This window comes from Hippoglossus hippoglossus, chromosome 21 (genome assembly GCF_009819705.1).
Source record: "Hippoglossus hippoglossus isolate fHipHip1 chromosome 21, fHipHip1.pri, whole genome shotgun sequence".
Classification (NCBI taxonomy): domain Eukaryota; kingdom Metazoa; phylum Chordata; class Actinopteri; order Pleuronectiformes; family Pleuronectidae; genus Hippoglossus; species Hippoglossus hippoglossus.
In genome coordinates, this window is record NC_047171.1 from 5279409 (window position 1) to 5303060 (window position 23652).

At 42.0% G+C, this 23652-nt stretch overlaps 2 protein-coding genes across 3 annotated transcripts; one reads left to right on the plus strand and one right to left on the minus strand.

Moving 5' to 3' along the window:
• Positions 1-1161: 1161 nt before the first annotated feature.
• cx43.4 (connexin 43.4) lies at positions 1162-12192 on the plus strand. Of its 2 annotated transcripts, none has more exons than XM_034574555.1 (3): positions 1162-1601; positions 9459-10626; positions 10764-12192. In XM_034574555.1, the coding sequence occupies exons 2-3, from the start codon at positions 9492-9494 to the stop codon at positions 10775-10777; spliced, it is 1149 nt and encodes a 382-aa protein (XP_034430446.1). In that variant the 5' UTR covers positions 1162-1601; positions 9459-9491; the 3' UTR covers positions 10778-12192. The 2 variants fall into 2 exon arrangements, with proteins under 2 accessions (XP_034430446.1, XP_034430447.1); XM_034574556.1 differs by lacking the exon at positions 1162-1601 and adding an exon at positions 1718-2095 and having other exon boundaries at positions 10764-11314.
• A 1249-nt stretch (positions 12193-13441) lies between these two features.
• LOC117755058 (lactase-phlorizin hydrolase-like) lies at positions 13442-23330 on the minus strand. The gene is made up of 17 exons (XM_034574554.1): positions 22727-23330; positions 22014-22081; positions 21451-21528; positions 21273-21366; positions 20624-20708; positions 19869-20532; positions 19142-19790; positions 17389-18942; positions 17019-17287; positions 16639-16929; positions 16361-16559; positions 15887-16089; positions 15708-15814; positions 15441-15572; positions 15030-15253; positions 14674-14910; positions 13442-14029 (listed from the first exon to the last, which is right to left on the minus strand). The coding sequence occupies exons 1-17, from the start codon at positions 23328-23330 to the stop codon at positions 13851-13853; spliced, it is 5637 nt and encodes a 1878-aa protein (XP_034430445.1). The 3' UTR covers positions 13442-13850.
• Between the last annotated feature and the right edge of the window lie 322 nt (positions 23331-23652).

The window sequence follows — 23652 nt, forward strand, 5'->3', positions numbered from 1 at the left end:
ATGCAGTGAAGAAATACAGTTTGATGTGAATCTGGGAACTCTTTTTTTTTTTTTTATCCCTTTCTTTAACTATGAGATTGGGTTGGGTTTGTTTAGATATTCACTGATTCCTCTTGGGAGTAATCTATGGATCTTGATGGAAAAAAATCTGTCATTTTTAGGGGCCTGATATTTATGAGTGTGTGCAATTTGGTGCAGATCCAAATGAAAATCCAGGTCTAGTGGATTTAAATGAGGTTTCTTAGGGTGACTGCCGGGCATTGGCAGAGGTGGGAGCTGTACTGAGAGCCATTAGATTCATCTTATCCCATCCAACTGTTCACAGAAAAATGAAAATTAACTCATTATCCACTCACCACTATGCCGATGGAGGAGGTGGGGGAAGTGTTCGAGTCCACAAAACACTTTTGGAGCTTCAGGGGTAAACAGTGTTGCAGCAGAATCCAAAACAATTACAGTAACTGGTGACCACGTCTTCAAACATAAAAAAAAACAACCAAACAAAGAAACGTTAAACGCCTCCATTCTGCTCCTGTGATGTCATCCAAGTGTCCGCAAGCCCCGACATTCAAATTTGACTCAAAAAGGCATCATTTACGCCAAGTTTTAAGCCTAAATGTCCGCTACCAGACCCTTGGGCGAGAGCTTGTGTTCAGTGTGTGCGTGCGAATGTGAACACGACTCCATGGGAGGATATCCGAGGACATTAAGGCTAAAAACATGGTGTAAATGATGCCTTCCTTAAGTCGATTTGAATGTTGGGAGCAGTTTGGAGGCATTTTATGCTTTTTTCTGTTGTTTTATTACGTTTGAAGACGTCACTTTAATTGTACTGTATTTGGCTGCTGCACTGTTTACCCCTGAGACTCCAAAGGTGTTTTGTGGACTCAAACACTTTCACCCACCACCTCCATCTGCATAGTGCGGAGTAGACAATGAGTGAATTTTCATTTTTTTGGTGAACTATCCCTTCAACATACATTCACTCCGGTTTCTGACGAGAGATCCTCCTTCAACATAGAACCAGTGATACACATTTAAATGTGGATTCTTTCTTTGCCTGAAAGTGGACGTGTGATTCAACCGCTCGGTGTGTTTTCCTTATATATATTAAAACCATGTAACATATCAATACAAAGGCCTACATCTTCTCTGCAGCACAGACTGGACGCGTGTATTATTACTATTATTGTGTCACAGACGGACTTGTTCTCAGTCTCCGGGTCCAGGGCAAAGTTAACAGAGAAGGGGTGGGGGGGGGGGGATTGCGTCAGGAATGCTGGCGCTTCCCTCCACTGGAGACAAGGGGGTGGGGAGCCTGTAAACTGGGAGGAGGAGAAAAGAGAAAAAGGGGGGGATTTGGGAACAGTCTTTGTCCTCACCCCGCAGTACACCACGCAACTGGAGCCGGACACGGAGCTCCTCGCACGGGAGACAGAGCACAAACACCTCCCCCCCTGGATGGCTTGATATCGGAGCGGGAGGGCTTTTCTTTTAACCGAGAAGGAGAAGGAGAAGGAGGAGAAGAAGAAGAAGAAGAGGGGCTCCCCGAATTTAAAGAGCAAGTTTCAGCAGAGAGGAGACGAGCATCGCGACTGAAGGTAAAAAAAAAAAAACACAACACGCAGCCGTTGCGTGGCGGCGGCATCCCGCAGCTTCTTTAGCTTCATCGGCTAAACTTGCGTGTTTAACTTTGAGGTATTGTGTAGCATCGCATTGTTGCTTGTTTTGTTTTTTTAACCCGTTAATCAGACCTCTGACAGCATGCTGCGTCAGAAGATGTTCGGTTTGTACGCAGTGGAGTTTGCGCGCACAGGCGGCCGGCAGGGGGCACTAGTTAAAGCACGAAAATTGGCGTTGCGTGGTCTCGTTCACACCGGCTCAACATTTTCTCGTAATTTGCGCCATTTAAACGTGCCGGTGTGCGAAGTGTTTTCTAGATTAAAAAAAAATGTTTGCGTGAAGCTTGACTGCGGTGATGGAGGAACGAACAGGGCTCGTTCCTTATTTCCCTTCTTAAAGTTCCCGTCACCTGCGTGTTAAACCTCCCATATTGTGATTTTTAGCTACACACAGTTTAACTTCTCATCTCTGGATGAGTCCAAACAGAACCGCTCAGTTCCCACCTGCACGTTCAGTCCCTGTGCGTCCACAACATGTTGGCTGCAGCATGTGCAGCACCGTGGTGACGTCCAGCCCAGAGCCACGAGGAGGCGGTTTCACTGTTTTTATTCAGCTTCCACATTAAACAGGATCATTTTAAAATTGTATTTAATATCAGAGTGCATTAATGAATTGTGCTTTAACGAAGCAACAATTATTTCCTGTGTGCATGTTTAGTTTCTACTCCAGAAGTGGACACAGCCACATGTGCATTCAGGTTGATTTGTATTGTTGATGGTTGAGGGCCGGATGAATTTTATTTCCCCCCCCAGCTTCACCATTTTTTTTTTTACTCAGTGGAGCTCGATCCTCAGATTGGACTCATGCTGGTTTTTATTTCTTCATTTGGCTTTTCCCTCCGGCACATTGGGGCCTCTCAGCCCCAAGGGCTTGTGGGATATATGAGGGATAACCCCCCAGATGTGAGAGGGCCACAAAAGCCTCTCTGTTCTCGTCGTGGAAACTCTCCTGACTGTGGATTTCTCTGAAGTGCTGCAGATTGACAGGGAGTGTCTGAGTAGATAGACAGGAGGAGAAAAGGCCTGGTCATTTCTTCAGGGTGGAAAGTTGTGTCTTACCAGACGGAAACGAGTGGGGGCGATTAGCTTGTTTGTTTGTTGTGCAATTCATCAATATCCGTCACAGACTAACATATCTGGTAATCCACAAGCATCAAGATGGTCTCATTGTATAATATCTTCAAAGTTAAGTTAAATATATTTTGTTTGGAAGTGTCACACCAGTAAACTGACCAGACCAATATGAGTTTATTGTAGCCATAGCAGTATTGCTGTATATGCAATGGCCCGTGTAACAAGGAAGTAAAGAAATACTAAATGTTTGAGAGACTTTATATGTTTTTTTGGTTTTTTTTTTATAGCCAAACTTTAGGGATTCATGAGAAAGAGAAAATCTACCAGTTCAATATAATCAAGAATCCATTGTCGGGTAAAGAAAAGTTGGCTGTTTTGTGTGGAATTGCCAGAATCGGTTTGCTTTGTATCCATTTAGTTACAATCAAGCTGAAATATTTAACTTTAGTTACAGAACAACTCTTACAACACCATCTTCTAAACTTATTTTATTCGAGGTGTCATCAACTGACCATCTGTGCCTGGACTGCACGATACCAACAACAAGAAATACATATAAATAATTATCTCAATATTGCAACGGTTCGATTTACATTGATGAATTGCTTATTCATTGTGTAAGAAAAATAAGGAGGTATTGCATATAATTAGATTTACTGCAGAGTTGTGAAATGTTTGTCATTCTCCTCATAGAGAAGAGTTTAAATCAAAAACTTCACTCACAGCCGGTGTCACATGAGCAAAGATCAGCCTTTACACTAAATAAAAAATAACGTGACTTGTTTCGGGATAATTATTGATATCGATGGATATTCTCTTCTTTAATCTATATCTTCCAGCCTAAACCTACAGCATTTATGTTTACTAAATGTTTGACCATTATAGTTACAATATGTATAAAAACAAAATTTGTAATATGATTTGTGCCATGTCCTGAAGTTATCTTTCATGCCTTTTGTGAGGGATAGTAAAATAAACTGTAGACCGCTTACTCTCCCAGCACTTGGCCTCCGTCTAGTCAGCTGACTGAGCCGCTGTAGCGAGTCGATTCCTTCGCATTATCATTTTCTCGGAGGGCTAACGCTTTTCAGACTTCAGTCCTCCTCAGCTCTTCATCCGTGACAGATGTAATTCTTGGCAGTTTTTGTTTTGCCACTTCAATTTCTGCAGTTAAGATATTGGGAGATGCTAAGAGGGAATTTAATCTTAAACCTTTTCCACCAGCTTTCAGGTTAAATCGAACTAACGAGACGCTCTTAACAGGCGGTTTAGTTCACTATAGATGAACTCATTGGCCTAGCCACTTAAATGCTACAACTGACCCATAATGCAACACTCTGTAAAAAAACTACAGTGAAATTTAACACAATCTGCATTTTTAAACCCTAAGTTTCAGTAAAAAATACTGTCTTATAATTGGACGTATACTTGTGCTCCCTCCAGAGAGGCTTAGATCTCTCAGTATAGTCCCCCCCCCTTCATTCAGTTAAGGCGGTGCTCAAAAATGCCCAGTCTTATAAAGCCTTATAATTAAAGGGAAAACCTTGAAGTCATTTGTTGTCAGGTGTGGTTAGCAGCTAACCCAAGACCAAACATGGCGAACACACACACATACATATACACATACAACCAAAGCCTGCTGCTTATTTGAGCAAGCCATTGCGTAAGTTGAAATATGAGCTAGCAAAGTGTGTTATCTGTTCATTTTGTTGGGTTGTTTTTCATTATGTGAATCTACCCCAAACAATATGTTGGTGGCAAACTCTGCACTTCCTCTGTGACAGCTCATGTTTAAACCAATTCTGTTGACAGAAAGAAAGTTAGTATGATGCCACCAGGAACACTTGACTACAGAGGGGACCAAAACACTTATTGTATAAGAATGATAATGATTGTAAGGCCGGAGTTATAGATTCTTTAGCTGTATCTGATTCTCGCAGAGTAGAGAGTGATTGTAGGAAATCTGTGACGCACTTGCAAACTCGAGAAGAGGCTAGTGACTCGGCCATAATGTTTGTTGGTTATTTTTGTTTACTACAAGCAATTGAACGCTTACTTAAAATCAACAAGAGTGAAGTTTACTACCAATTTCACGTCTGTCATGTGTGTAGAAACGTTACATTGCGCACTTTCTCGCTATGAATTTCCTGGATATTTTACTGGTGGGCTGGCTGGAAAATCTCTGGAAAATGTCCAGAGTAACTGAATTGGAGCATTTGCATTAAAACACACACGCCCTTAAGAACATTTCATTTGGAGCAACTCCTCAAACTCAGCAGCCTTCACTAAGCGGGGTCTAGGTGTTGAACTTTGTCTTGAAACCTGGCAGTAAAGATGTCATACATGAAATATGTTGAGGTGTAACCGTTGGCATGCAGGATATAGCTGCATAAAAGCAGCTGTGCAGAAACCGCACATGGAAGTATAATGTCAGCGGCAGCCACCGGTTTGCAGAAAAGACACAAACATACGTCTTAAACAGGGCATCTACCAAGGAGCGATTTGAGGGGAATCATGTGCTTAAATAAGTTTCACTGCATACTGACATTCCTGGTGAAGACAACATATCAACGGGATAATAGAGCCTGATAAACAATCTTATCCCCCCCCCCTCCCCTTTCTGTGTGCGTTTTTACATGTAACACGCATTACAGACAGAATGTGAACTCTTAATCACCACAGAATTAAAAAAATCAATGATCTCATCAGAGAGTCTGATAAAACAGCCACAGTCATGAAGGTGACATGTTTGAGTTGTCTTACAGCCGAACGGCTGCTGCTGCTGCACAATGGAAACCTTTTGTGCTTCATGCTAAACCTTTTATTTATAGAAGGATGGTTTCATCCAAATTTGAATTATAAAGTAGAATTTACATATTCATACAGTAACCCCCCCCCTGCACACCAGGGAGTCACCAGTACAGCTTTTATCAAGCCTCCCTGCTGGATTCTCAGTGGTTTCATGTTACAAACTTTGAACTAGGGTCCCCATTATTGACATGATCCACAATTGTTTCGAATATATTTTTGTGGAGTGGACTCGTTCGCACTGGCACAAGTTTTCTTGGGGGGTGGGGGGGTGTAGTCTAAAGGGCATGCAATAGGTCAAGCTGGCAGTGATCGCCCTCTGCTTGATCAGGAGACTTTCTTTCTCTGTGGGTCCTTTTTAAAATGTCTGTTGAGGATATTCAAAGTCTAAAAATATGTCAATGTATAATTGTACGGGGGAAAGCATTAAATTAGATTTTGTGAGCAAGAGAAGATCCCCTAGTCATGTTGCCTGTTGTCTATGGAGCCTTGACACTAGCTAAATGCAAATTTAAAGAGAAGTTGTTGGAAGATGACAAATCCTGTGAGTTGGCTGAAACAAACCACAGATTCCTAGGAGGAGGTTGAGAACTTTGTTGCAGAACATTTAAACTTGGAGCAGTTTGATGTAAAGCACTGGATTTGGGAATGAGCACAGAAAGCACAAGCGCTATACTGATACCCACTGTCTGCCATTCGCTGCTTCTACTGTTTAGTTTAGCTGTTGCGTTAACTGTGACCAGTCAAACTAAGCCTCCAGGGCCCACCACCAATGTGACCATATTCAGCACTTTTCACTTATGGCCTAAAATAACGCTATTTCCTTTTAGAGGCCTTAAAATGGTCTTACAAGTCATTAAATGTGAACATTGTGCACATACTGTTGAACGGTACCCAATCACTTCTGCCTGATTCGATCCATTAGAGTATTATAGTTCAGTTTTTAATCTATCATTAACACCATTAAAGAAATGTTATTATAAATAGGATAAGTAGAAATGTATTTCTCTGTAACTTTTAATTGTAAGACCAAACAGCAATATTGTGAAAACTGCACGGTTGATCTAGTCCTTGGAAACGTTTAACAATGTGGGGGTTAACTGTCCGGTCCATCTCTGCGCTGTGTTGACACAGGCATTACAGAGCCTTGGGCTCACCTCCGCACATCTTGCTGACCACAGCACGATGTGGGTGTGTTTGTACAGCTCGTCTGGGAAATCTCCAGACACGGGAGGACAAGGCTGCTGCTAAACTGAAGTCAGAAAGCAAATCTGACCATCCGGGACTTTTTAGTTCTGTTGGTGACCTGATGTCACAATGAAATGATGTAACTAAAAGTTATATTTACAGACTGTTCACTTTGCGTCCTATACACTGTGGCTGCAGTAACGTAGCTACTGTTTTCAGAACAGAAAACTGACATTTGTGTTGTCGTGTAAAAACAAAAAAACAGCCACCAATTGTCATTTGGTTTCAGTTTGGTAAATAATTTGGCTAAACGCAGTTAAAAGGATTCTGTTCTTATAGAACCCCACAACTTTCCTGTTTGTGCTGTAATGATATTTAATTTAGTCTGGATGTTCTGTATCATTAAAGGATGGTAATCGAACTGTAAGTTTACACCTTGTGAGTAATACGAATTGTGTAAAATTGAAGGTAGATATATTGAATAATTTAAAGCCTGATGGGTGTGGTAAGACTGTTTTTGTATAAAAGATAAACCATTGTTGCTTCAGCTCTTTAGCTCCTGCTTGACCTCCAGTGTTGGCAACGCAGGAATTATCAGAGACAATTGAACTATTGAAAATAGAGTCCAGCCACATGTTGTGGAGGGGAAAGCAACACAACAAAAAAACTTGAAATAATGGGAGGTATCTTTTGCTTCAAATTCAAGACTTAAAAACAATGTGCATGGTCAAAATTAAGTATTAATATCCTCATAAAAGAAATGTTAACAAACCAATTTTATGAAACCAGAATATTTGGCGAAAGTTTCTGTTATTGAAGAAAAAGATTGCACAATGGTGAATCCTCCACGTAGGAAAAAACCACTACACAGTAAAACATGGAGGTTCAGTCCTTTTTGTCGGGCGGCTTTCCTGCCCTGTTACTGGAGGCTTTGATTCTATCAACAGGAAGATGAGTTCAGAGAAATCTTTTCCTGGCTACATCCACATGAATGTTTTGTTTTTAAAGCGACGATGATCTGGATGTACATGTGCTTTTTAGCTCTGTGTGCTGTAATCTGTGTCCATGGAAATTTGCCAAAAAAGGGACATGTAGTGACTATTCACTGGGCGTGTGTGTCAGGAAGCAGATTGTCTACTCTGGAGTTGGTTGCTTAGTTACAGGAAATACTACAATCAAAAAACAGTGGTGAATAATATTTCGAGGAATTTTGTATTCGGACCAATGAGGTGGAACTGTTAACTGACATCAAGCTCTGGCATTTTTCATTCACTGCTGGTAGTCAACTGATAAGACCCAGGAAGTCTTATGTAGGAAGTGAATGCTAGTGACATCGTTTGAAAACATCGTTTCTGCCGGTCCACACTAACACACGGCCAGCAGCGTTTCTAGACTTCCTTAACGTTCAGGCTCTCAAACACCTTTTTTTTCCTGTTGTGTAAACGTAGAAACAGCGATGAGTTTCAAAACTAACACGGCACACACCCAGCAGCACGAATGAAAGGAGGGACTGGTAGGAGTCCTGACCTAAATCCCATCAAGGGGGAAAAGGAGTCCTGCTGACAAACAGAGCATGAACATGTGACATTAGAGGAGTTGACCAGCTGACATAAAGGTTTTACATCGCTATTAGGAATGTTTGGAGGCTGTCGAAGGATCCACAACCAAAATACTAGTCAAAGATGCCAATGATTGTCATGGGGGAAAAGGATTAAGTGAAACTGGTTGATTTGCATTTATGTCCTGAAGATATTTTAATAATGTACAGCTCTTTAACTTCAGAAGGTGCCAATCATTTTCACTAGGACTGCAACAGCTCTGAGCCCTTCAGGTGTGGGCTGGAACGGTATATTTCAGCTTTCCAGTAACTGTTTTGGTGCTTAACACAACCATGGCAGTATATTTTATTAGTACTGGCTAATTACTCAGCAGAAGTTATGAGACAGTTCTCAGATGGTGTGAAACCACAGCAGCTCTTTGTTGCCTCTGTAGTGCAGTCGGCTCTTTACTGTGGCTCACTCAGATTATTCAACCCGACAATCAGGATGAATGTGACGTTGGTTCGAGGATGTAAAATCCTCAGGCGAGACTAGAATTATCATATGGATTGATGGATCGACAATGTTGCTATTCTGAAATGGAATAAGATCAGAAAACCATGGTTAAGTTTAGTGTATTAGAATAGAAGCTCTGTCTCATGCTCTGTCCTCACTGTCTTTGTAGAACATGTCCTCATTCCACAGTCCTTGGATTAGCTTTGGTTTAGGGACTGGCTGATAGCATCTACTGAGACCTCTGGGATCTCTGCATTCCCCCTTCATAAATCAGAGGATTGTTCCAGATGTCTCTAGGTAACAGTGAAACAACTGCTCCACCTTGTGGCTCGGTGGTCCAATAACAAGAAGTCAAAACAAAAATACCTTGAATGGCACATGCCTCTGCCGAGCCCCAACAGTCCCCTTAGATATAATCAAGCTCTGGCACCACAAAGAAATTATGCCACAGGCACCCAAAGGTTTTGCAGCGGGATTCTTTTATTATGCTGTTTTATTTAAAATCGCTTTTTGTTTACTAACAATCCAATCCTACATGTGGCCTTGAACTTTTTTTGTGTTATTACGAAAAGTTGTGTTAATATTTTATGTCTCTCATTGTCATTGCCTTCCTCCTTTCCGACACCTGAATACATTTTCTGTCTCTTCACAGGTTTGAGAGTTTCCCTCCTGTTCCAGAGGCAAAATGAGCTGGAGCTTCCTCACACGTCTGCTGGATGAAATTTCCAATCATTCCACTTTTGTGGGAAAAATCTGGCTCACCCTCCTCATCGTCTTCCGCATCGTGCTGACGGCGGTCGGGGGAGAGTCCATCTACTATGATGAACAGAGTAAATTTGTGTGCAACACACAGCAACCCGGTTGTGAGAACGTGTGCTATGATGCATTTGCGCCGCTGTCACATATTCGCTTTTGGGTCTTTCAGGTGATTATGATCACCACCCCCACCATCATGTACCTTGGCTTTGCTATGCATAAGATCGCCCGCATGGAGGACGAGGACTACCTGCCCCGGAGCAGGAAGAGGATGCCCATAGTGAGCCGCGGTGCTAACCGGGACTACGAGGAAGCAGAGGATAACGGGGAAGAGGACCCCATGATCCTGGAGGAGATTGAGCCTGAGAAGGAAAAGGAAGTTGTGGAGAAGCCCAGCAAAAAGCACGATGGACGCCGCCGCATCAAGAGAGATGGTCTGATGAAGGTTTACGTGTTTCAGCTGCTATCACGTGCCATCTTTGAGGTCTCCTTCCTGTTTGGACAGTACATCCTTTATGGGATAGAAGTGGTGCCGTCCTATGTATGCACGCGCTCTCCCTGCCCGCACACAGTTGATTGCTTCGTCTCACGTCCTACTGAGAAAACAATCTTCCTGCTCATCATGTACGCCGTCAGCGCCTTGTGTCTGCTCTTCACCATGCTGGAGATCCTCCACCTTGGCATCAGCGGTATTCGCGACTGCTTTTGTGCACCAAGGCCTGCCACACCCCGCCACCCAGCTCTGGCTAGCCAGAGGTCCTCCATCTGCCGCCAGCCATCTGCGCCTCCAGGCTACAACACAGTTCTGAAGAAGGACCCAACAGGAAAAATGGGCTTTAGGGACAACCTGGGGGACTCGGGCCGCGAGTCGTTTGGGGACGAGGCTTCGTCACGGGAGCTGGAACGGCTGCGCAGACACCTAAAACTTGCCCAGCAACACCTGGATCTGGCTTACCAGAACGACAGCCCGTCACGCAGCAGCAGCCCAGAGTCCAATGGCACGGCAGTCGAGCAGAACAGATTAAACTTCGCCCAGGAGAAGCAAAGCAGCACATGTGAGAAAGGTATGGTTTCTACCTTTTTTTTTATCCTTTCATTGATTTTTATTTTGGTCCAACCACAAGTCAGCTTGAATCTTTATTGTGATAAACCCTCAAACTAAACTGTTTAACTAAAGCTGACTCCATCTCTATGTTCACAGGTCTCCGTGCGTAGGTTGTCACCCGCTGAACACTTCACACCAGGAGCAGCGAGAGCACACAAGGGAACCAAATGGCGCATGTGTGATGTCATGAACTTGCTTGAGGTGGATGAAGTCAGCTCAAGCCTTCCAGTGTTACGGGCCAGCAGTGGTCGAGCATCGAGTCGAACGAGGAGGAGAATGGTTGTCTCAACTCAGCAATACTTGAGACGCCAGCCTGTCTGAAGATCCAAAGTGCTAACAAACTACCGTCGTGCAACAAGAATGGTTAAGGTTAACTTCTCCCTCAGGGCAGCTATTCCTCTTTTTTTTTATTTTATAGTTTTTATAATGAGACTTAGAGCTATTAGTCCTTTTTTCAAGAGTTTCTTCTCCGTTGGAAGTTCACAGTGAGTGCATCTCAAGTTTGCCTTAGACCGAAACTTGAACTCCACATGATGGCATTTTGTAAGGCCAAACCAGTCGTAGTGCAAAACATGTTTAAACTGTAGGATTTTGGGAGGAACTGAATCAGCGAGTGCTTGTAGATAAATGTTCAAGGCACCACTCGTTAAAAGAAAAAGAAAGGTACTGGATGTTTGTCGTGCTGATGAAGACTTGTTCATACGAAGGTTTCTTTCAAGTGTGTCGTCTTTTTTTTGTTTTTCTTCCACAATGATGGTACTGGGCCAGTCAACATTCCCAAAGTCTGGTGCCTGGTAAAGTAACTGGAACACACTTGGGGTGCCTTTCTCCAAAGGAATAAACAAACCTGGGTAATGCTTGAAAAACATGTAACTCTTGATATTGTATTGTTTTAAACTTTGTATTTGATACTGTTCTTTATTTTTGTACTAGTATAGAATATTGTGGTATTGAAAATAGGCTCTTGTCACTGTGGCCAACCCTTTTCTCCTCTTCTTTTGGTCAAAGAACGACATTCACGGCCGTCTTCGCTCCCCAAAGTGTTATTCAACCGACGGACTGGTGCACTCTGAAAACGGTTCGGTGCATCAGCTTCTGTCTTGTTAGTAACGACGTCTTTTTAAAAACTCAACATGCAATCTATTTTAATAGGTTCAAATCATCTTTGACCAGCAAGTGCTTCTTTTTTCAAACCCAAATGTAATCGTTAAACAAGGGAAAATACTGTGCGTCATGTTCTATGTCTGAAAGTGCTGATGTCTGGATCGGTGTTGCGACTGTTCCAGAGTCTCAATAAGGGTGGTAAATGATGTAATCATTTCAATGTGAATTCAGTTGCATGAATGCGCTCTAAGATGCCAACTTTTTCTATTCTGGATCATGCCCACAGTGCCGTTGGTGCCAACTCGAATATTGTCATCTCAACTTATTTTTGACCTATGCTTTTTGTACTTTTTATACGTTTTGTATTGATAGTACTTTGTGGTTAGAATTTTTTTAAATAAAAAATTTTCAGCAAATGCCAGTTTTCCAATGGTGTCGGAATCTTTTCTTTACTTGCTTAAATATTCCAGGTCCAGGTATTGACTTTATTATTGTTTTATATTATTTTGCATACATTTCAAACTTTAAGTGATGGAACAGAATCGTTTCTATAGAGTGAAGGGCCCGATATATAGTTGCTTAAAACACTATATTTGTGACAAATACTCTTAAGACTTAAAATGGTGCAATAAAAAGCTAGCTTGTTATTTCACAAAATAGATTTCTGAAATGATTCAACAGTTTTTGGTAAATAATAAATAGTTGCCATGATTTACCGATTCGAGTTTGTCAGATAGAGAGAAATCATGTTCCTGCAGCCTCTCCTGAGCCAACTTGAATCTACAGTGACCTCTAGTGGATTGTAGTGATTACTACAGGGCAAAACAACTTCACCGTTTGCAGTTAAAAGTACAGCTTCTGAGGACACAGTGTAAAAAAGCTAATAACAGACCAACAGCCCATAAATAGCAGCTGGAATTTTTCTTCAAACGTAACAAATTCAACATCTCATCTCTACAACACATGTCCCGCTTCTTGCCAGTCACACTAGTAGTTCATTTGTGCTGTAATATCTTTAGTTTTACAATGAAAGATGTGTTATGTGTTCAGCATATACTTTGTTTAAAAATGTTGGAGGGGACTAGAATGTTCTGCTTCTGCTTTTAAATCCAAGCTTCGAATATTTCAGTAAGTAGGTTATTTATTTGTGATCACATTCATTTGGCAGGAAGTAGGTCACATAGGATATGGGTGGGGGTCTTAGTTTATATAAGGACCTGTTAACCTGTGTGGAGAGAGGGTGAGTGGGGACACTGTATTTGTTGTTACGCTATGCTAAGCTTTGCTTTGCTACGATACAATATTTTCCGTTTGATTGCTTAAATCTATACGTTTGTTCCAATAAGTTGATAATCTTATATTTTAATAAAAGTTAAAACGCATTTTTACATATTTCGATAGTTTTTGATTAGCGTGTCATAGAGATTATTAGGCCCGACCTCAGCCTCTCAGCGACATGTTTGTTTTCTTGAAGTCGCTACAAATAGATGTGGCAACAAGGAAGGAACCAATCCCTGCTGCAGGTATTACAGAGGTTGTGTTGCTTCTGGTTCTAACAGGGGGGGGGGCTGGAAAGTCAAAGAGGCTGGAAAGTGGAACATGTGTTGTTCTACATCTACTCCTGGTAGAATACAAATGAAAAGGTGAGTCTGAGCCTGACGTTGCAACCATTTACTTCTTTAATGATTGAATCATCTACAAACGATGAATACAAAACATTTGTAACCAAGCTGCCATAAAAACAAACTCCCAGACAGATGTTATGAGATTCAGTGTATTGTTCAGGATCAGTTTAGCAGAGAATCAAATAATGTGCATCATAGGAAAATTGCAGATTTATAATTGAGTAGTGAGAGCAGCAGTAAAATATTGGATATATTATTGAATGACAGCAAAATAAAATACATTTGTTTAATCATGTTTTTATGAAAGATCTAAGTTCTTTTGAAAGCCTGCAATAAATATCTAAAAATATTTCAACTATTTCAAATATGAAGATGCAGCTTAGACCTTTACTGATACAGTTTTTATTCTTTAACTTTAAAATTAAAACTTCCTTTCCACTTTTTAAAGTTTCTGCTACAGTCCTTTCTTGGAGCGTTTTCTTGCCCTAAAGAAGCAAAAAGATGAACCAATAGCTCCAAACACGGCAACAACCAGGAGAGCGAATGTGGTGTTGAGTCCAGTCTCAGCGTCACTGGTAGAAAGATTCATACCCAGGAATTTCACCCTGTCATCAGTGATCGGAGCACTCGTCCCTGCAGAAAACACACACAAAGTTATTGTATTCATTTTGAATGTATTGCTTGACAGTGTGATTCTACGTAAAGAAAAAACTAAAGTCCTTCTATCACTTCATGTTATGTTCCGTAAAAGAAAAAACACTTCACACGTGTCTCTAAAAGTTAGAGGAGCAGACCAATACCACTGCTCAGTTAAATATGAAACTATACAGCCAGCAGCGGTTAGCTTTAGCTTGGCATACATCCTGAAAGCATGAGGAAGCAGCTCCACCGGCTCTGTCCAAAGGTTAGAAACTACCTCTTGTTTAATACTCTGACAAGATTCCAGGAAGTCAGTGCTCTTGTTCTAGGAAATCACATTAGTTTATAAAACTGTAACTTGTTTTTGTACAGAAGCTTTTAAACTGATAAGGCCTGCGTCTGTGCCTACTATGCTAAGCTATCCGTCCAATGGTTCCAATAAAATCTGAAAACTCGTGTCACACTATTCCGTTGGTCTGTGACAATCACACAATACACTACAAAGTAGATTCTGTATATTGTTCAGTGAAGTGAACACACGACAAGACACATAACTGGAAAAAAAAAGAATACAAATAACTCAGGATGAATAAAATGTGCAATGTGTGTAGAAGTAATCAAAACTGGCATCAGTTTACCTTCAGGCACGGGGCTCAAACACTCATGGGGCCCTGAGGCCGGGTCAGGGAATCCGTTGCAGTTGATGATAGTGGAATAGGCGGCGACAGAGGACTTGGCCACACGAGAAAGCTCAGGGTCCGATCGATTGACGTAGAAAAGGCCAAATCTCTCTGAAAAGCCAGTTGCCCATTCTAGGTTGTCCATCAGCGACCAAGCTGTGTAACCCCGGATATCCACACCATCCAGCAAGTTGGCTTAAAGAGACGGTCAAATTGAACACCATTTTAAATGCTGACGCAAACAACCTTTACTGTAAAGTTGTTGGTAAGTGTTTCACTTCATCCTGTATTTTATGAAAGTTGTAGTTCTATACCTTTCAGCGCCTGGTTGATGTATTTTTCATAGTAGTAGCTCCTGTAAATATCATTCAGGTCAATAGGCCCTCGCCCTGACATGCCATTCTCAGTGATGATGATAGGTGGGTTCCCATACTCCTCCTTAATAAAGTTTAAAATCCTCCTAAATCCAAACGGTGACACCTTCAGCCACGATGAGCCTGAATCCAGCCAGGTGCGATCAGCGATTGTCCCTGCACCCCTGTGAAGAGCAATCATTTGTTTATCTTTTATTCATGTGCTGAACATCGAATATAGTGCACAATAAGCAGATGAATAATTTTCACTGAACCATCTTGTGAATATTACTGTTCTATAAGCTTTATTCATGAAATAGTGCAGAGTGAGAGTGCAGCTCATGAGGTGACTGCACTGTGGGTGCTGCTTACCTGTCAGCGTCATAATGCTGAAGGTTCCCGTAACCCACAGGGAACGCCAGCACAGTGGTGTAATGGTTGAACCCGAAATAATCATAGGTACCCTTGATTCTCCTAATCTCCTCAGGAGAGAACTCAGGTAGCCTAGAGAAAATAAGGGAAATAGTTGAATTTACTACACCAACACCACGTCCCTCCTAATTTCCTATTTCATCTCATTTTGCCACAGATTACAACTTGACATTATTTTCCTTTCAGAATTGACAGTGTTTATAATACCGTGATTTCGGCAGACCAGCTGCTAAGCTTCGCTCTCGAATGATTGTCTTCATCATGTTGCTGTAGTCTCCATTAAATACAGGATGGGCAAACCAGCCAATGTAAAACTGCAAAGAGAGTCACAGCTATTAGAGACTTTACACATGTTGAAAGTTATACCATTTTTGAAATAACTGTACCTGCACCACACGTCTTGCAGCGTCAACGTCCTCCTGCTTGTAGGGATTCCTGGGTTCTGACCAGTCGGAGTTTATAGTGATAGAGATAATTCCTTTCTGTTTGGCTCGGTACTTGTCATTGTAGAGGTGCCAGGCTTCAGCATGAGCTTTAAGCAGGTTGTGACCCACAATATAAGGCAAAGTGCCTGGTCGGAAACTGATCCCTGGACACGCAGAGTAATACAAGTTTAAGTTATATGCTTTTTGTGGTTTTAGCAGTGTATATGTTTTGTGGTTTTAAAGGTCTAAAGATTCTTTAACTTGGCCACGTTTTAGTTTTCTTAATGAACTTATCACTTGTTCTACTGACAGTACAACAATATGTAAGTGGCAGTAAAAGTGTGAACATTTTAAAGTACTTTTCCTCACCAAAAAAACAAGCAAACATCGGTGAGAGGTTGCATGTAAGATGGAGAGCATTTCATTAAGACATACCTGGGGCAGCTGCTCCATAGCCGTGGCCTATGTTGGCGACATTGTACGGCTCATTAATAGTGATCCAAAATTTCACTTTGTGACCAAGACGGCTAAAGATGAGGTCTGCATAGTCTCTGAATTTGTCAATAATAGTTTCATTCTCCCAGCCCTTAATATCCTGCAGTGCTTGCGGAAGATCCCAGTGGAAGAGAGTGATCTGACGACGGAAAAGAGTTATTTTTTTTACTATTTTATATTGAAAACATTCTTGAGATATTGTTAATAATTACACATACATGAGGTTGGATGTTTGCAGCAAGCAGTGCATCCACCAGTCTATGGTAGTAGTTGAGTCCAGCCTCATTGACGTGCTTGGTGGTGCCATCAGGAAGCACCCTCGACCACGATATGGAGAACCGATAATGGGTCACTTTAAGTTGCCTCAATATAGCAACATCCTCTTCTACTTTATTGTAACTGTCGCATGCTATGTCCCCATCGTCATCATTAAACACTCGGAGAGGAGTGTGAGCAAACTTGTCCCAAATGCTGAGGCCTTTTCCATCTGCTCTCCACCCCCCTTCAATCTGGAAACAGTAGAGGTAAAACAGAGATTTAAGTAGACAAAGACCTCCTTGATAAAGCATTAATGATGGGGATTCAGATTAAAAGTTACCTGGTATGATGCTGTTGCAGTGCTCCAAATGAAATCCTTGCGGAAATGTCCATAAAGCATCTTATCATCATCCGGTGTAGGGAAACCATTGTCCTTTACGACTTGGTAGAAGAAATGAGCTGAGTACTTGGGTGTCCTTGGCCGGTTTGGGTTGGTGAAGTCCACGTGGTGTAACCCAAATCCAATTGTGTACCCGTTAAGCCACTCAAAAGAATCCATGAGAGATGCTGCTACATATCCTTTCACCTTCACACCATCTAGGTCATGGGCTATTGTCGAAATACACACAAGCACAATAAATTAGCAAAAATCTGAACAGTCATGACAATCATTTAGATTTATCTTCAGAACTGTGTTAATGCCGGTTCACCTTTAAGAGCCTCATCAATATAGGTCTTGAAATAAAATACTCGAGCAGAGTCATCCCAAGTTGTCTTTGATTCTGTAGCTACTCCATTCTCAGTAATGTAAATCTCTGGATCTCCATACTCCTCTTTGATCCAGTTGAGGAGTCTCCTCAAGCCCCATGCGACAGCTCTCTGGTTACTGATGGCTGTAGTTGGTGAATCACTTTCCTCTGCTTCTATCAAATCCTTGTCATAGTCATAAGAATGAGGTGTGAGCCTCAATGTAGCGTGGCGTGCAATCCTTGTAGTGTAGTGATTTACGCAGAAAATGTCAGCAGTTCCCCGGATGAAGCTCTTTTCTTCTTCAGTAAAGGAAGGAAGTCTTGACTCTGAAAGACCTTGGAGTTCACTTTTGTTTCCAACTTGCCATTTCATTGCATCAGGATAGTCCCCGTTCTTGAAAATAGGGTGTGCAAACCAGCCCAGTTGGAACTGCAGAGCGCGGTCAGCAGCCACCACTTCTCTGGGAACCGTGACATCTTTAGGTTCTATCCAATCAGCATTGAGGGCAATGGACACTAGTCCACCTTGGGATGTCCGATACTTATCATCATATGTGTGGTAGGCTCTGGCATGAGCTTTTATCAGGTTGTGTGCAACTCTGTATGGTGCAATTCCTGGATTTTTTACATTTGGTGGAATCTGTCCAAGTCCATATCCTGACCATGCAATTGTTTGAGGCTGGTTGAAGGTCATCCAAAACTTTACTCTGTCTCCGAACTTGTCAAAGCAGAAGTCACAAAAGTCATTAAAAATATGAATCATGTCTACATTGTCCCATCCACCAATGTCCTGCAAAGCTTGAGGGAGGTCCCAGTGATAGAGTGTCACCATGGGGGTAATGTTATACGCTAGGAGACCATCAATGAGTCTATTGTAGTAGTCAACACCTTTCTGGTTCAGGGAGGTACGCCGACCATCAGGAAAGATCCTGGACCAGGACAGAGAGAATCTGTACGACTTCACCCTCAGAGCTCGCAGCATGTAGAGGTCTTCATCAAGTCTGTGGTAACTGTCACAGGCCACATCTCCATTGGCAGTACCAGGAATATTGCCAAGTTCTTGGGTGAATGTATCCCAGATGCTGGAGTTCTTCCCATCTGCATTCCAGCCACCTTCAATCTGGTAAGCTGATGATGATACTCCCCACCTGAAGCCTTGTGGGAAGGTACCATAGTGGTAGAGCTTTCTCTGAAAATTGGTTTGTTTAGAGAATTTCCTCCAGACATCCTTGGCTTGTGATGGGACTGTGGAAGGTGGCATTGAGGAAACTTTATTTGACTTCGTATTTGACATATCTGGCGCATGAAAGAACTGTTTCTTGGAAGCAAAACCATTTTTCTCAATGACTTCAGAGTAAAAGTAGGCAGACTGCTTTGGAGTCCTGGGTCTGTCAGGTAGATCAAAGTTGACATGGTGGAGTCCAAACCGTTCACTGTAGCCTTGTGGACCCTCAAAACCATCCATGAGTGACTGGACAGTAAACCGCTGAACATTTACGCCATCCAGTTGTATAGCTGTTGAGAGAATAGAGACACTGAGCCACACAACCATATATAATGTTTTCTTATTATTATTATTCTTAGTATTTACAGGGAACAGGACACAAACTCAATAATTTTGTAATTATTTATCACGTAACCATTGATTTGTACGAAGATGTTCCTAAAATACTAACAAAACAGATGAGAGTATGGACTACTACCTACAGCATACCTTTCAGGGCCTCATTGATGTAACTCCTCATGTACTCTATTCTGCTGGTATCATTGAGAGTGTCCCCACTGTACTCAGTAGGCATCCCATTCCCAGTTATGTAGATAGGCACTTTAGTAACATTCAAGTATTCTGTTGAAATGTAGTTTAGAAGCCTTCGGAGGCCCCATGGTGTTGAATATATCCAGTCAGAAGCTGTAGAGGACCATGATGGATCCACATAAGCCTGGAAATCACCAACCCCCTGAGGACCAGCGGTGCAGCCACCATCACTATTGTTGACCAACCGGGAGGTATAGTGGTTTAACCCTAAAAAGTCAGCTGTTCCATGGATCCTCTTCCTGTCTTCAGGAGTGAAAACTGGAAGCCTTGCAGGCTCAGAATTGGGACACAGTCTTTTTTTATCTTCAATTTGAGTCTTGAGTGTTGCAGGATAATCTCCGTCTACAAATATGGGATGTGCAAACCAGCCCAGCATGAACTGCATGTAGCGATCTGCAGCTACTATGTCTTCAGGTCTGGAGGGGTTCAGGGGCTCGGCCCAGTCAGAATTCAATGCAATGCCCACTTTTCCTCCTTGTTTCATGCGGTACTTGTCATTGTAGACATGCCAGGCCTCAGCATGAGACTTGAGTATATTGTGAGTGGCCTGCAAAGAGGAAAGAACCATCAGCTAAATGTATAGGAAAGGCATATATTTATATTACAGTAATGACTTTACATTCACCTGATAGGAGGCAACCACATAATCCTTTACACCAGGGGGGTGCTCACCAGTGCCATAGCCAGCATGGCTCACCACCCAGGGGCTACTGAATGTGTTCCAAGTCTTGACCCTGTCTCCAAACCTGGAGAAGCAGAAGTCTGCATAGTCCTTGAAGGCTTCAACGATGGAAGTGTTGTTCCATCCACCGTGATCCTGGAGTGCTTGAGGCAGATCCCAGTGGTAGAGAGTGACAACAGGTTGTATGCCAGACTCAATGAGTGCATCGATCAGCTTGTCATAGTAGAGAGCCCCTTTCTCTGATTGGCCGCCTCTGTGGCCTGAGGGGAAAATACGTGCCCAGGAGATGGAGAACTGGTAGGTGTTGACATGGAGACCTCGCAGGAGGTAGACATCATAATCCACCTTGTGGAAACTGTCACAAGCCAGATCAGCTGTCTGATTCTCAAAGGCCAGGCCTCCATGACCAAAGCGATCCCAAACGGTCTCCCCCTTCCCCCCTTCTGACCAGCCACCTTCTACCTTGAAGGACTCACTGGACGTGGCCCATTGGAAGTCTGCAGGGAAGGAGTCTTTGAGAAAAAGGTCACGCGCTGATGACGTCTGGGCCTCAAACTTGTGCCACACTCTGTGATAACTGCTTCTGGACTCGGTGTATTCTGCAATGCTGTCATTTTTGGAGAAGAGATAATCACAGAACAACATAGAGATATGCAGTAGATATGCATCATCAAATTATTGTTCACACAAACTCTTACCTGGTTTCAGTATCCTGCATGTCTAGCTTACCCAGAACGTCCATCATGTCACATCCCACAATGTTTGGCTCATTGTTGTTCAGAACTGTGAGGTGTTCACAACAGACGTTAATTAATAAAATATGCAACTATTAGAATAAAATCCCTTTTTGTTATAACATTTTTTGGGGGATTGACATTTAAGTTGATACAGTTCCTCAAATGTTTAATTTTTTTTTGCCACAAGTAAAATCCACAGCAAACACATAATTCATGCTGCCTAATTCCTCATCTAACCACAGTTCAGTTGTCATGACAGTTTTTACATTAAACAATGACTGTCGGACAGATTGTGTAATCAACTGCTATTGAATAGTTTAATGAACAAACTAATAAATAGAAAGTCCAAAGGCTGGTCATGATTGTCCTTGTAAAACCTTTACTGGACCATGAACAATTTATTCAAATCACTGCCATATGATGACCCACAAGAGAGTAAACTTTTATGATTATTGTACAATAAAGGTTTACGATGTTGCAGTTTACAACTGTGCAGCCTTGGCTAGCCGCTGTGTTTATCTTATCTTGGATTCTGTTTCTATATATATGTGAGAGTTGAAAATTGTATAACAAAGTAATAGGCCTATTAGTTGAGCTGTAATGGCCTTACCTTGCAGGATATTGCCAAGGAGCTGGAACTGACTGTAAGAACAATCACGAGCTGTCATCTTGTATATCAGTACAGGCAAGTTCCCACTGGACATCTACAACATAACATAACATGCATGTGGTCGTAGAGTAATGTGAAATGCAAACTGAGAAGAAACACCTTGTGTTGATCACTGTACCTGTAAACTCCTCATCTCCTCTGCAAAGTTAGACGTTGAGCCACAGTTATATTCAATGTGCACTGACAGGAAATCCATCTGTTCCAAATGGGAGATACACAACAATATGTTATTACACTCATGTCCCTCAATGAAAAACACACTGCTTGTGCAGGTAACACATTAGAGACTAACTCTAAACACTGTTACAGACACACTGACCCTGTGACTGGTAAATATCTAAATAAAAGTATTACTGCAAGACCTAATATTACTACGTACAATATACACCATGTACACCGATACTGGTTAGTGTGACATGGAAGCTTTACATGAAGGAACACATTTAATCCAGTAGTGTTACTATAAGTATGTGAAAAAAAATCTTTCATACATTTACTACTGTTTCCTGAAGCCTTTTATAAATATACATCGCAATGAAGTATCTATCTTCACATGTATTGAAAACATGTATTATATTTTGATTTACTACTTTCAAAATAAAATTCAACACGACCTTACTTTTATTATATAAATGACAATGGTAAGGTAATATGTGTAGGAAGATGAAAGGTGCAACTTACTGTTGTATCTTTAACCTGAGGAATCATTTCCACATCACCAGCTCTCAAACCAATTGACAGACGTCTCCCTGCAACATATGAGCATTAAGTCATCATTAATTTAATTTATGGATCACGTGTGTGGACTTACACTGGATTAACCACCTGCTGAGTCACGTGGAAGACTTCAGTGTCTTTTCAGCGTTGCATAAATCGACCTTTTTTCTTTTATTGAGCTCCACTGATCACTGACACAGTCGTGATAATCTACACATGGAATCTGAGCACACATGTAATATAATGGGGTGAAGGGTTTCAGTATCAGTTGGCCATAAAATAATTGTTTTAACAGCTGATTCTCAAGACACATTGAAAAGGAAATGTATCACATAGCTTATTTAGTATGTCGTAATAAGTGTGACAACAATAAAATATTATTGATGTTCAATTTAAGTATTACAAACAGTAACAACACTTTCTGCTTCCTCAGGACATCTTCAGTTTCTCATCTTAAAACAACCTGTTAATGCTTTTAATTTGAAAAGTGCTTCAATACTAACGTTACTCATTTTTAATGTGTAATGTCAATTTTTTTCTGTAATGTTGCATTTGTTTGCTTGTTTTATTTGAGATGCAATACCTCAGGGGGCTCTCCTGTCAATAAATTCAAATATGAATTCAAGTATCAACAATACAATATATAAACTAAGTCAGTAAATCCTATCTTTACCAACCTTCTTCAGGAAACTGTTGATGGTAGATCTTGTAGATGTTCCTGTGGAGCTGCAGGATATTTAGCAGAGTCCGCGGAGCAGCTGCAGGCTCCCAATCACGCCTTGCCTCGCCTAGGTCACTCAGGGTCACCCATGACTCTCCCAGCTCTCCAAACTCCTGAAAGGCAAACTCTGCGTACTGCTGAAACATGTCCACCAGCTCCTGGCTCTCCCAGCCTCCAAACCGTGACCTCAGAGCCTCCGGCACAGTGGAGCCGTGAAGAACAACCAGAGGCTGAAGGCTCGACTCCAGCAGCTGTCTCAGCAACGTCTGGTAACAGGTCACCACAGCCTGGTGGGGCTGGCTGGGGAGGCCCGTGGGTAGAAGCTGAGCCCATGACAGCGGCACCTTGAAGTGGGTCACCCCTCTGCTCTGGAGGTGCTCAAAGTACTGTCTAGAGCCAGGAGGTATGGGATGACTGCAGTCAAAAGCATCATTCACCTCGCTGTTTGAGTTCAGGGGGCCAGCAAGGAGCATGAAGCCCTCCTGCACATTCCCCCCGCTGCTCCAACACTCACACACACACACGACACACAGACACACAAGCCACAACACGTTCTTCATTGTGGCTGGAAAAGGATAGACTGATATTATCCACTGATAGCCAAGCTCCTAAAGGCAATATTTTTTTCTGCTTAAGATCGATATCACGTCCACGTGATGCAACTGTTTTATTGCAGCCTTGTGATAATCAGAAAGACTCTGGACTTCCCCATGTACTCGCATCTGCAGACCATGAAATATGCTGTTGCTATTTGTAAAAATGTTTGACACATTTTTTTGTAGTTTAAAGGTAAAGGGTGAGAGACAATGAGCTCCCTGGCTGTTTTATAATAAAATCTCTGATTGCTATGTGAGAGACCGCCACATGATGGAAGGTGCTAAA